Genomic DNA, 13,452 nt, shown 5'->3' with positions numbered 1-13,452 from the left:
TTTGTTTTCCATTCCACACGTAGTTTTTCGACCGTATAAAATTATTTGGCATGCCTGCTAAGCATCAACCTGACCTGATATACCTCCGCTACGTGCCTCTCTGGAAGGTCCACATTTTCACGGTCATTCAGCTTACCTGTCTGGTTCTTTTGTGGGTAATCAAAGCTTCGGCTGCTGCCGTAGTTTTTCCCATGATGGTAAGTTTTCTTTTTCAGACTTTGTTACTAATTAATGACATCTCTGTGTTTTATAGTAATTATTAATATTTATAATTGACTTTGAGAAACAGAATAAACCCATTTTAAGTACCTTTGGTGTTTTGAAATAGGAATGAGCCCTTTCTAGCTATTAAACTAATCATTTTCTAGACCCAATTTGCTTATTTTCTATACTTTTGTTTGTTTTTTAGTCTTTGAGCTGTAGACACCATTTTGTATTTTTAAATAACTTTTAAACAAGTTTAGGATATTTGTGGAATAAATATTATAGCCAGGTGTAAAAAGCAAAGTAACCAGAACAACTTGATGAATTCAGGACTTGCTAAATTGTAGTAAAAATTTTTGAAGAATATTTGTTATAATTCAGTCATCGAGAATAACTTTTCAAAGATAGGGAAACCCAGTCATAAAAGAAAGAGATATATTCGACCACATGATAATTAAATGTTTTATATGTCCATGGTAAAATCAGATTGTGAACTTGGAGAAAATATTTGTAACATATAAGGCAGATAACGTGTTTCTGTCCAACTACACAGAACTCTTATGAATTTATGAACAAGTCATAAAAACCAATTGCAAAACAGGCAAAGGATAGGAAATAGTAAAAACAGAAAAGGGATTCCAAATTGCCAGTGAACATTTAAAAACATCTTTAACCTTATTAACAGTTAAAGAAAAGCAGACTAAGTAAAAACATAATCTTTTTTACAAATATAATTGGAAAGTTATATTTTACAAATATAATTGGAACCTAATGCTAAAAAATGGGTTCTCTCATGCATTGCTCAAAGATTTTATCTCTACTTATATAATGTATGTAGTACAAAGTTATCATAAAAGTTAATAATCTTTTTTAAACTGTGAAGATGCCATGCTTAAACTGCCTTATAATTTATACAGAGTGTAAGGGATTTAAATAAGAAAAGGTTAAAAATGCTTTTACATCTTTTCTTTGAGCAGAAAGAGGGGACTCAGTTCCTTTGAAGTAAAAAGGTGCATAAAATCATCTTAAAATAAAATTTATAAAGTACTTTTTCTTATGTTTAATAAATTAAAGCAATATAATAATGTATAATAAATTAATATAATTTATATATTTTTAAATGTTACTTAATATTCTCTTCCCCACTTTTTAAGGTTCTTGCATTAGTCTTTGTACGTAAGCTCATGGATCTGTGTTTCACAAAGAGAGAACTAAGTTGGCTTGATGATCTCATGCCAGAAAGTAAGAAAAAGAAGGAAGATGACAAAAAGAAAAAAGAGAAAGAGGTAAAAACACAAGAATTTTAAATTTACCAAGTAGCAGCCACTATTACAGTCACTTTATGGGAATGAACTCCTTTAAGACCTCCTAAGAACCTTATCATTATAAAGTATAACTACTTTATTACTCCCAATTTACAAGTAAGGAAACTTGGAGAGAGGTTAGTTAGTAGGTAACGTCCCAAGTATGGTTTTTACCCATTTTACCATCTTGCCCCATCCATAGTCCCGACACAAAAATACTTTTTTAAAAAATTACATATTATGTGTATATTTAATAACCATTCAGAAGAATTTAGCAGTATGCAAACATAGGTAACACAGAATAATTCTACATCATAGTGTACAATCTAATTAACTTTAAATACAGAAGTAAATTTAAAACAAAATATATATTTTTACTGATTTCAGAGAGGACAGGAGGAGAAAGAGATAGAAACAACAGTGATGAGAGAGAATCATTGGTTGGCTGCCTCCTGCATGCCCCCTACTGGGGATGGAGCCTGCAACCTGGTTCATAGGTCAATGCTCAACCATTGAGCCCCACTGGCTGGGTGGTACACTTTAATTTTTTTTTTTAAATATATTTTATTGATTTCTTACAGAGAGGAAGGGAGAGAGATAGAGAGTCAGAAACATCGATGAGAGAGAAACATCGATCAGCTGCCTCCTGCACATCTCCTACTGGGGATGTGCCTGCAACCCAGGTACATGCCCTTGACCGGAATCGAACCTGGGACCTTTCAGTCCGCAGGCCGATACTCTATCCACTGAGCCAAACCAGTCAGGGCAGTACACTTTAATTTTTACAGCGATTTAGCAATCTGGCATATACAATGACAAAAAGGACTTTTAAGTAAACATCTTTTGACAAAAAATAAAAGAAAACTTTAGTCTTTATATGTTGAGTTGTAACATGAAAGTTGAGTTGAAATCTTCTGGGAGAAGTAATCTCTCTCTGTGCTCTAAAGGAGGCTGAACGAATGCTTCAAGCTGACGATGACACTGTGCACCTTCCGTTTGAAGGGGGAAGTCTCTTGCAGATTCCGGTTAAGGCCCTAAAATATAGGTGAGATACAACTATACTTGTAAAATGTGTTTTATATACATGTCAATTGCACGAATACGCTTTGTAATGCTTCTTTAAAATAATGTACCTATTTTTAAAAAGGCAACAAAGCCTGCGTCTGGCATACACGCTAAAGGAGGGCTTCGTGCAGTTCTCTTGCTCCTTCCCCTCCCAGGTTATAGACAGGAGCGAAGAAGAAGCTGGACTTGAACCAGAGCTTTGAATTTCTGGGCCAAGCAGACAAGATTTCCTTGTCTCAGCACTTTTTTAGTTTCAGAGAAGTTGAAGGTCAACACACAAGTCTCTGAATATTCCCATTCTCTCAGTAGTACAGCTAGGGTCAGTGTGTGCTGGACAGTAAACCTTTGCAGTGCATTTTCTGATAACCTTCCAATATACAACTCTGTTTAGAAGCCCGGGAACTTCTAGTGTCCAAAGGTGTGATTCGACCACTGGCAGCGAAGGCTCGTATTATGGAAAAATAATGAAGTTGCATATTTCGTTTGTCATGTGCGACTTGGGTGATTTATATTTTAAATTTAAGAACTAAAGGTAGACGTTGGGAAATGTAAACTTTTTTCGTAAAGATTAAAATGTAAACTTTTTAAAAAAAAGATCAAAAACCTACATTATTTATGCACACTTCTGATTCCTATTTCTAAATATTTATTCCATTTCTGATTAGCTAGTTAGAGCTCTGCTTTGCTAGATTCTGTAAATGTTTGTTAAATGAATTAATATAATAACTTCGTTGGTTGTACTTCCAAAAAGAGTTTAGGGAACTGCCATGGTTATTAGTGACACTCATCAACCTGGGGAAATTATTTACTACTTAATTTCTGTTGTTCCTGCATTAGCACTTTCTCAGTGTGATTATACATGGTCCTTGACGAATGGAATTGAAGTTTGTATTTAAGCTGTGTGATATTGAACAAAAAAGAATGGGTATCTGTATATTCACTTTTATTGTTTAAGTGATGACATGAACCATGATTAATGCTGCTTTGCTTCAAATTTGAACATCAAGAATGCTAGGAATTGGCTGACCTGTTTATCTGCCAGAATTTAAAATTTTAATTAGCTTTGGATGACTTGCCATGAAAATCAACGAGGTAATTTATGACACCATTTGGAAACTATTTAGCCCTATACAATGCGAAAGTAATGTATTTAATGTCAGAAAACTTTTTCCCATCTAGTTTTGGAGGAAAACAAAATGTGTCCTTTTTTCAAAAAGGTCTTAATATCTACTAATGGGAAAGTCCTGACTTAAAGGAGGACATTTGGAAACTAAAACGTGCTTCAAGAATTATTCTCTTCAGTTATTTGATGTTGGCAACCAAGCAAAGAAGCGTTTTCTCAGAGCAGGCAGAGTTCCAAGTGGTATGGCTGTGCCATTGTGAATTGGACGTTCAAATTGTGTGCACTTTTAAAAGTTGACCTGATGAAGCAGCCATTTCTAGAGACTAAAATGATCATGTCCCACTTTTCTAGTCTTAGATTTAAAATGATATTCGGATTTAAAGAATGAACAAAGCTAGCACCCCCTAAATGACTGCTATTTGGTCATTTATAACCTAGCTGCCATCACGTTGTTAATTTAACATCTAACTTGACATTTGTGTTTGTCGCTTTTTTGCATGAAATGTTTTTCTTTTGCTGAAGAAAAAGAGCTTGCAAATATGGTTTATTAACTTCATATGTTTCTAGTACTTTCATATTACTTGTGACTGACAACCTTGAGCCCATAATGATTTATGGATAGCATCGTTATTGGATTTAGGGTTTTGAAGTAACTTTTTACAGTATTTCAAATAGACATTTGTTTTTTATAATGAGACAGTATTTTGATCTTTTGATTTTCATTTTGATTAATTTGATATAACACTTTGATACTAAAAATGTGAATGCCAGCAAAAATCAGTACTTAAAAGCCTGTTTTTGTATTACCTGTTGAAATATTTTCAGAGCTCTGTTTTCAGTTTTAAAGTGTCACCTTCCCCAGCATTCTTTTAATGGTTTTAAGAGCTTTAAAAAAGCATAATCTTAATTTTTTCCTAACTACTTTAGATAGTTATTTTGATGAGATTAAAGTTTGTGCCAATTTTAAGTTTTCTAACTGACTTGAGGCAGTATTATTTTTATATTTATTAACACAATAATATATTCTTGTATGTTATTTCAATAGTATACTTATAGCCAAAATGATCATCTTTGGGCATCATTGCCAATGTAATTAGCCTTACTTCTAGTTTTGACTATAAAGAAAGATGCATTTCCTCATGAGACCTTTATAATGGAACTCCCAATATTCTGATATCTTGCTAGACGTTGGTTTGTGTGCATGACAAAGAGTTTTCTTAATTTTAAGTTGATGAAAGCAAATATCATATAGGTAATAATAATGACATTATTAATGCTTTTGCAAGTACTGAATACTAATAAAAAAGTGTATTTGTTCTTCAGTGTTGATCCCTCAGTTGTTAACATATCAGATGAAATGGCCAAAACTGCACAGTGGAAGGCACTTTCCATGAATACTGAGAATGCCAAAGTAACCAGATCTAACACGAGGTAGCTGTAACTATTTACGCATTTTCTATCTGTAGCCAGTTTCCATTTGCTTATGGATAGCTGTTCAGTAAGACCATTATGTTTAACTTAATTTACATAATTTATACTTTCCTTACCCTAAAACCAACTTTTTTCTTCTTTTCCTTTTTCCTTTCATCTATTAATCCATTATTTTTCTGGATACTGGAATCAGGTAAAAATACTGATTATTTTATTTTTAAAAATTTGTTGTTTTCTCTTTCAAAAAAATTGAGCTATTTTATAATAAAGATGAATATGTACCTCTGATAGTATGAAATACATATATAAAAGATCAGAAACCCTATAAAATATAATTACTAGGGATAAATAAATTCTATGATTGAACACTTTCAGTCATGCTCTCTGATGGTCCAAGAAGAAACATAAAATATTTTTTTGTTTGTGTGTTTTGTTTTAGCCTGGGATTTCTTCGAAGATCTTGGGAAGAAATTTAATCCATGGATATAAAGGCCATTCAGTTTTATAATGTCCCATATATCACATAACCATTTTATAACCCCTTTCTTATATTTCTTATTATGTAACCCCTTTTTCTTCATTTCAAGGCCTGAACCTCAGGGATTCCAGTTTGATAATCATTAGTACTTTCATCCCTTAGGTATCTGGAGAAATGAGGTATAATCTTGTTGGATACTTATTTATTTATTTATTTATTATTTTCATTAACCCTCAGAAGATATTTTTTCCCATTGCTTTTTCAGAGAAAGTGGAAGCAGGGGAGGGGAAGAGAGAGAGAGATGTGAGATACATTGACTGGTTGCCTCCTGCATGCACCCCCAGAGGGGGCAGGGAGTGAACCTGCAACCCAGATAGATGCCCTTCCCTGAAATCAAACCCTCTACCATTCAGTGTTCAGGCCAATGCTCTAACGACTGAACACACTTGCTAGGGCCTCATTCATTTTTAACAAATATTTATTTTGTGTACACTTTGTACCAGACTCTAGATTGGATGTCAATATACTCTGTTTGGGCATCAGGTTAAAATTTTTCCAGGCAAGCAGTCACATAACTATTTCTGTTTAGTTATTGTCTTTCTGGTCACCATTTTTTGATGATACTTGATAAGGGTTTTTTTTTTTTCCTTTTTTTATTCTTTCCCTACCTCCTTTTAGAAACTTACTCCTACTTAATCTCTCCATTTTTTTTTAATGTTATCATTTCTTGAGTTCTAATTTCTAAACTGGTGATTTTCTTTATTCACTTCTACCTTTTATCTTAAAAGTTTTTAAGTTGAACTCTGTCATTTTGGGTTATTTCATGTAGCCAGAATTTCACTGAATACTCTTATTCTTAATTTTTCACCCCTCGTCAGCACTCCTGCCCCAGATTTTTAATATAGTTATGATATGTGTGTGTGTGTATATAAATGTCTACCTTACAGTAATATTATAGTATTTTTATGTTTCTGCCTTTCATTTACATTATCCCTCAATTCAAAATCAAAAAGGAAGAAAGAGAATGTTTGGGTTATATTGTTTCAACAGAAAAATATTTGGGTGGGGGGGTACCTTGCTTCAGTTTTGTCTGGAGAAGGCAGCAAAACATAAGTATGTTTTTATACTTTTGAAAGTAATTCAGATCCCAGATATATTCCTGTAGTAAATTAAATCACTTACTTAAATCCATATACATGGAATTATTGTATTTTATATTAACTTTTGAAAATAAGAATATGTGTTTTGATCTTTATTTGTGAACCAAATTTGGAATAGAAGATTTATAAATTTGTTACATTTTTTTTTTTTAGGAAATCTATTTGATGCTTACAAATGTTAATAAAGATTAATTTTTAATGGATTTGTCAGTGCAATAAAAGTCCAGTGCTATCACTGTTCATATATAAAGTAAAAGTAATAAATCAAACATAGTCATATACTGAGCAATTTAAAGAGCTCCTCTTCAGCTGTAAGAAAAACCTGAATCTCAGTGGGGAAGTTATCTATTAAAAGAACTAAGAATTTTAATATTTGTCTTTCCAATTAAGTTTACAGATAGGAAAAGAAAGCAGTAAAATAATAATAGCAAGACATTTATATTACTAATAGCCATCTGAAAGGCTTATTATGAATGCTTATTGTTGGCCATATTTAGAATGTAATATCTATTTATTTAAAAATCATTTATTCTCATTCTTTGTTTTAAATAGCCCTGAAAAACCTGTGAGTGTGAAAATAAATATTGAAGATGAACCAACAAAGAAATACATGGATGCTGAAACTTCGTTATAGAATTGAACCAAGAGGAATTATATATATATATAGATATACAGATACATATATATATATAATGTGTGTATTTCATGTCACTATAACAATATTGTATGTCATGCTATTTATGCGTGACCACTTGGTTTTTAAAAGTGGTGTCTGAAGTTTGTTAGGGGTGCCATGGAGACTGTGTACATAAAGAAATAGTCTTTTAGAAGTGAGGTATATGGTTCTTACAATTCAAATATTTATTGTGATGAAAAAAATTGTTCTGTTCAATAGAAAGATGTGGGGAAATGCATTCAATGTACATTTATTTAAATTTGTTTATCAGTGATAATTCATACCAATCTTAAGTGATGTGTACTTTGTCCATATATTTCTAATTTTAACTTGAGTTACACACATTATTTCACTTGTGTTAGTGCTTTATGGGAAGAACAGGGGATCATATGCCAGTGCTGTGGGACAGAATATGAACATGTCATGGCTTCTCTTTGTGTGTTTCATTTATATAGATGCCCATCATGTTTCACAAGCGATGGAATTTTTTCGCTATAGAGGTAGAACAATGGAAACTTTCTAGATAAGAACTATAGTTTTGACCCTTTTTTAAAAATTTTATTTTAAATCGTTAAGACCTCCATAGCTAGGTTTCATTCAGATAAGTAAAATTGCAGATGATTTATAATTTAACTCCTATCCCAGTCATACATTTATGAATTTTAGAAACTATAAAATGCTAGTTACAGTAGTTCAATTTTGTTACCTTTGTAGAAATTTTTTTCTGATTTCTAATACTTTATTAGAGCCCAGAATGCTCACTCTATTCTCTGCCTTTGCTGTCTTTTACTTAAGTGTTGTTTAGTTTGTATCAGGTTCAAGGTTTTGATTATTTTTCTATTATAAGTAGTACGATGAAATAATCAGGAGTCAGAATTCTCTTAAATGGGTTTATGATCAGTATTACTTTATTCTAGTAGGATTTACCTTTCATTTTCTGTTTACATTGTTCTTTCTATTGTATAGATAGTATTTAATAGATTGTTATATGTGATTTCATTTTTAAATATTTTATTTATTTTAATTGATATGATGCTTATGTATTATATACAAACATTTGAAAAGGTAACAAATATAGAGTAAATTGTTAATGTAAATAGTTGGTGCTCATTGCATTTACAGTTTATTATCTGAAAGCAGTTGACAGATTTTACATCTTTATATAAAGCACTGCCATATTTGTATTTTAAAAGGAATTTGGAAATTTTATGTATAGCTCAGATTGATGGCATTCTTTCTGTTTTGTGTTAGTGCTTGTTACTTAATTTTTGATCTTCTGAGCTGTCTTTTAACTTCTAGCAAATCTTTTTAGTCATCTTTTTTCTACTCTTAGCTCCACATGAAATAAATAAATGTTCTTGTTAAGCCTGTAGGACTGGATGAATGGGGTTGTGAAACTAATTTGGCAAGAGGATAGTTTAATGACAGCTAAATGAATATTGAGAAGCCCCAGAAATATTTAAAATAGTGACATGAATAGTAGGATGAAAATATTAATGAAATTACAATGCTCCCTTTAATCATTTGTAATTAAAGTACGAAAGTATGAAGAATGATCTTATAAAGAGGATCATGAGAAATGCCCAAAACTGATATTTTAGCAATTCGGAATGCTTTTAAAATTTATTCTAAAATACTTAATAACTAATGTAATTTACCCGTCTGAGACTGTATTATCAGATCTAGTTAAAATAACAGATTTAACTTATGCCTCAGATGGGAGGTTGCAAATGTAGCCACTTTTAAGTAGAAAATATAGCTGGCATCATTTGGTACTGCCTAAAAAAGAGTTCTACTCTATTGACAGTTGATAATAGAGTATTTATTACCCACGGTGCTTGTTATTGTTCTTGCGCTTCCATTGAAGTGATTCCTTTTTGTTCATAGCAGCAGCATCATTTCCAAAGACCCCCAGGATTTGCTGCTGTATTTTGTAAACTCCCCTGATGTACATGAATAGGAGGATTTCCTCACATAAGTTCCTTATGTCTGGACATCATAGGGTTAACAAATGTGCGTTATTTTATAGGATGTAATTTTAAAATTTAAACTGAAAACTACCTGGGATCATAGTGTTTCTGTGATTTTATTTAATTATGTATAGTGATTGTCCAGTGCCAGAAAAACCATGACTTGCAAAATACTTTGCACTCAAAATATTTTTAGTATGTTTCAAATTTGATAATGGTTTCTGCTTTCTTTTGACTACTTGACTTATAAAATGATTTGATACGACTACTCCATTGAAGAGCAAAGGTAACTCAAGTTTAAGTAATTAACTGCTTGTTTTATATGGTTATATTATTCCACTATTTTTGAAAAATAACAATCATGGATAGCATTCATTGCCAGAGAGTGAAAAATATAATTTACTACATATATTGATTCTTAAATGTTGCCTTAAATAGGTGGAAATGAGCAGTAGTAATTGCTATGTACTGATTTACCTCAAGGTGCAAAATAATTCAACCTGTACATATTCCATTTACGAAATAAGTTCACAGACACAGCTCTGCACTTTCTTAGATGCCTTGGCTTCCAGGATGGAGCTTAGTGCTACTGAATACCCTGGCCCCAGAGCCACCTCAGGATATTCTTCTCTCCACCCTATTTTATTTATTTATAGACACTGCTTACAAAGACTATAATGAATCCTGATGCTGACCATCTGAAATTTCCTTTTTTTGAATGCTGCTTCATTCTAAAATAGCAGCTTTTGAGAAAACAGTGAACTAATTTCATTATGACAAAACGATGATTCTGTATATTCTCTAATAATATTAGGTATGCCGAGTGAAGCACACAATCTTTCTAATGGTGTTTGTGTGCGTGTGTGTGTGCGTGTGCGTGTGTGTGTGTGTATAAGTGATTTATCAAATCTTAAATCTCTCAAGTTGTTTAACAAAGCTGTGGCGTATCAACGTTCACATTTGCCAAGTCTTCTGTAAAACATGTAGGACAAATTTTTTTAATGTCCTAAAGTGTGTATTTATAAAGCAGATTTCTTTACCACTCAAGATTAATTTTTGTTTTTTTTATCCAAAAACATTTCTTCTTTTTTCTTCACATACTTAAAATTTATTGTATGTATATAATAGCTTTCTTTTTCCTTTTACAAAGACAGGTTCAAAATTCTGTACAAAGAGAAAATGGTTTCTGAAACTGAGGTATGACATCAGAGCTTGCTGTCTTGTCAGGATTATATCATGTACATCAGTTCTGTGAATGTGCTCAAGAATTTTACATGTGAATCCTGTTTTAAAGTGCTCAGATTTCAGATACGTCAGCCATTGATACAACATTTTAATTAAAAGTTTAATTTAATGTTTTAAATTTATTTATGTAGATCACATTGTTGTTATATGCAGTACAAATATGTGAAATGTCTTTTGGTTTAGTCCGACAATTATTTATTTTTTAGAAAGTAAACTTAAAGACTTTAAGGACATTCAAAATTTAAAATAGTGTTCAGAATTAAAAATTTGGCAATTTAATGTAAAGTTGATTCTTTTTTAACTTTTCAAAAAATATAAGTATCAATAGGAAAACATTTGGAAATGGAATCATCTAGAGATCATTTTAAAAATTTAATTTGTCAGCACATATTGACTTCTATATTTGACTTAGAATAATTGTTAAACCCCAGTTGTTTTTTAAATCAGATTTTTGTGCATTGGTTGGTTTTTGTGTTTTGGCTTTTCTTTTGTTGCTTTAATATTGAAAGTTTTTGTTTTGTTTTGATTTTTTTCTGTAGAGGGGGTTATCTTCCAATGTTTACTATGTTTAAATAAGTAGAAATTGAATTTTATTGTTCATTTATGTAATATTTGATAGCTTGGTATAATTTCACAGTACAGTTCTAATTTTTATGACTTTTATAATTACAGTGATATTTTCTTTTGTAATAAAATCCAAAGTAAATTAAACATTTAAAACGTAGAACTGATATTTTTCATTTATATGAAGTACAAGTCTCTACCAAGTCTAATGTGAATGACCCTGCCTTTTAAATTTGTTTTATAATTGTTAGAAGAAAACTATTTTTTGGAGATGTTATTGAAGTTGAAAGAGCAATAAAAGTCTACTGAATTAGTTGTTGGATAGTCTTTATTTTGTACTTTGATTTTTAGAAGAGCTGCATATCACGCTCATGCGGAGGGATAGAGGAAAAGAAATGGAAGTGATTTCTGTTTCTTACCTCCTGATATTCACATGCTTTAGTAAGAGAGAGAAAAGAGAAAACTGTGATAAAAGAAGATGAAAAAAAGTGTGTATTCATAATTGCTCTTTTGATAGCTGAGGAATTAAAGCCCTGTAAGGTAGGCTGATCTATTATTTTTCCTATTTTAAGACATCTATTTAAGGTAGAATTTGCAATGTGAGGTGTAATGAGCACACATCACATTACGCATGTAATGACTATGTTAATATTGGGTGCTCATTGTGTGCCTGGCAATGAGCACCCAATTCTCAAAACTCTCATTTTGTTTACACTTCACATCATCATCTGGTAGTCATTATTTTTCATGCCAGTTGAGTTGTAAAATGAAAACATAAGAAATTTCCCAAGTTGCCCAACATGGAAGAGCTAGTCAGTGATAGAAGCAGGGTGGAACCTACTTCAATATATTCCTTTTTTTTTTTTTAAAGCTCCATAATGTGAACTATCTTTTCAAATGCAATTAAAAAGAATCTTCAGAAAGGTGAGACTTGCCCGAAGCTACAAAACAAATTAGTAATAGGTGTACCGTACAGATAGCTTGAATCGAAGATCACTCTTTTTTTCACACCACCATATTCTCATAGCTTGAAGCATGCAATGCACTTGAGTAGCAGGGTTTTCATGCTATATAAAAGGTTTTTAGCATGTAGCAGTGATCATTTTAAAACAATCTTTGCTTTGGATGATGATTGAATTTTAGTCCATAGCAATCTTTTTTTTTCAAAATGTTGAAAGTGTTACATATGTCTCTCTCCTCCCCGCCTTTCTTCCTCCATTGACCCCTTGTAGCCCATCCCAACCCCCTGCCCCGGGCCTTCACCACCCTATGGGTTATGTATATATGCACACAAGTTCTTCTTTGGTTGATCTCTTCCCACCCACACACCCACCCCCGCCTTCCCTCAGATTCCATAGCCTGTTCCATACTTATATGTCTCTGGATCTATTTTGTTCATTAGATTTCACATATGAGTGAGATCATGTGATACTTGTCTTTCTCTGACTGGCTTATTTCACTTAGCATAATACTCTCCAGGTCACTCCATGCTCTCTTAAAGGGTAAGAGGTCCTTTTTTACTGCTGCATAGTGTTCTATGGTGTAAATGTACCACGGCTTTTTTTATCCACTTATCTACTGATGGGCACTTGGGCTGTTTCCAGATCTTAGCTAGTATAAATTGCGCTGCTATGAACATAGGAGTGCATAGAATCTTTCTGATTGGTGTTTTGGGTTTCTTAGGCTATATTCCTAGAAGTGGGATCACTGGATCAAATGGCAGTTCCATATTTAAATTTTTGAGGAAACTCTATACTGTTTCCCGCAATGGCTGCACCAGTCTGCGTTCCCACCAGCAGTGCACTAGGATTCCCTTTTCTCCACATCCTCCCCAGTACTAGCCATAGCAATTCTTGAAACACCCTAAGATGAAGCTCTTTCACACCCATTTCATTTCAAATGCTAAAGGTTGGGAACACCAAGTCTAGAAAAATCCACAGTTTAGGAAACCTATACACAGGTGAGCAGCTCTAGAGCAGAGTAAAGTGGCTGCAGCACCACCTCAGCTTGCAGACTTGGGGCTGGATCCTGCGCGTTCTTTGGTTGCTACGGCAACACTGAGGCAGCGTCACCTGTGGCTCTGGCGCTGGGCACGCGACAGCACTGCTGTTCCTGATTGGCTGTGGTGCCCCGGCGAGGCAGAAGAAGGAGTGTTGGCATTGGTTCAGCCGGCGCCGGTTGGTGGCCTAGAGGAGGATTTGATTGAAAAAACCAACGGTGCCGCTGGTATTG

General features: G+C 32.9%; 1 protein-coding gene across 2 annotated transcripts in view; it reads left to right on the top strand.

Moving 5' to 3' along the window:
* SLC4A7 (solute carrier family 4, sodium bicarbonate cotransporter, member 7) overlaps nt 1-11,535 on the top strand; it is an 80,742-nt gene extending 69,207 nt beyond the window's left edge. For both annotated transcript variants that reach the window (XM_014549226.1, XM_014549227.1), the window contains 5 exons: nt 24-197; nt 1,359-1,490; nt 2,456-2,553; nt 5,020-5,127; nt 7,318-11,535. In XM_014549226.1, coding sequence (XP_014404712.1) covers nt 24-197; nt 1,359-1,490; nt 2,456-2,553; nt 5,020-5,127; nt 7,318-7,399 — 594 coding nt within the window. In that variant the 3' untranslated portion in view covers nt 7,400-11,535. The remainder of the gene's footprint in view (nt 1-23; nt 198-1,358; nt 1,491-2,455; nt 2,554-5,019; nt 5,128-7,317) is intronic.
* The last annotated feature ends 1,917 nt before the right edge of the window (nt 11,536-13,452 follow it).

The sequence above is a fragment of the Myotis brandtii genome, unplaced genomic scaffold, assembly GCF_000412655.1.
Source record: "Myotis brandtii unplaced genomic scaffold, ASM41265v1 scaffold54, whole genome shotgun sequence".
NCBI lineage: Eukaryota > Metazoa > Chordata > Mammalia > Chiroptera > Vespertilionidae > Myotis > Myotis brandtii.
This window is presented reverse-complemented; position numbering and strand designations above follow the sequence as displayed.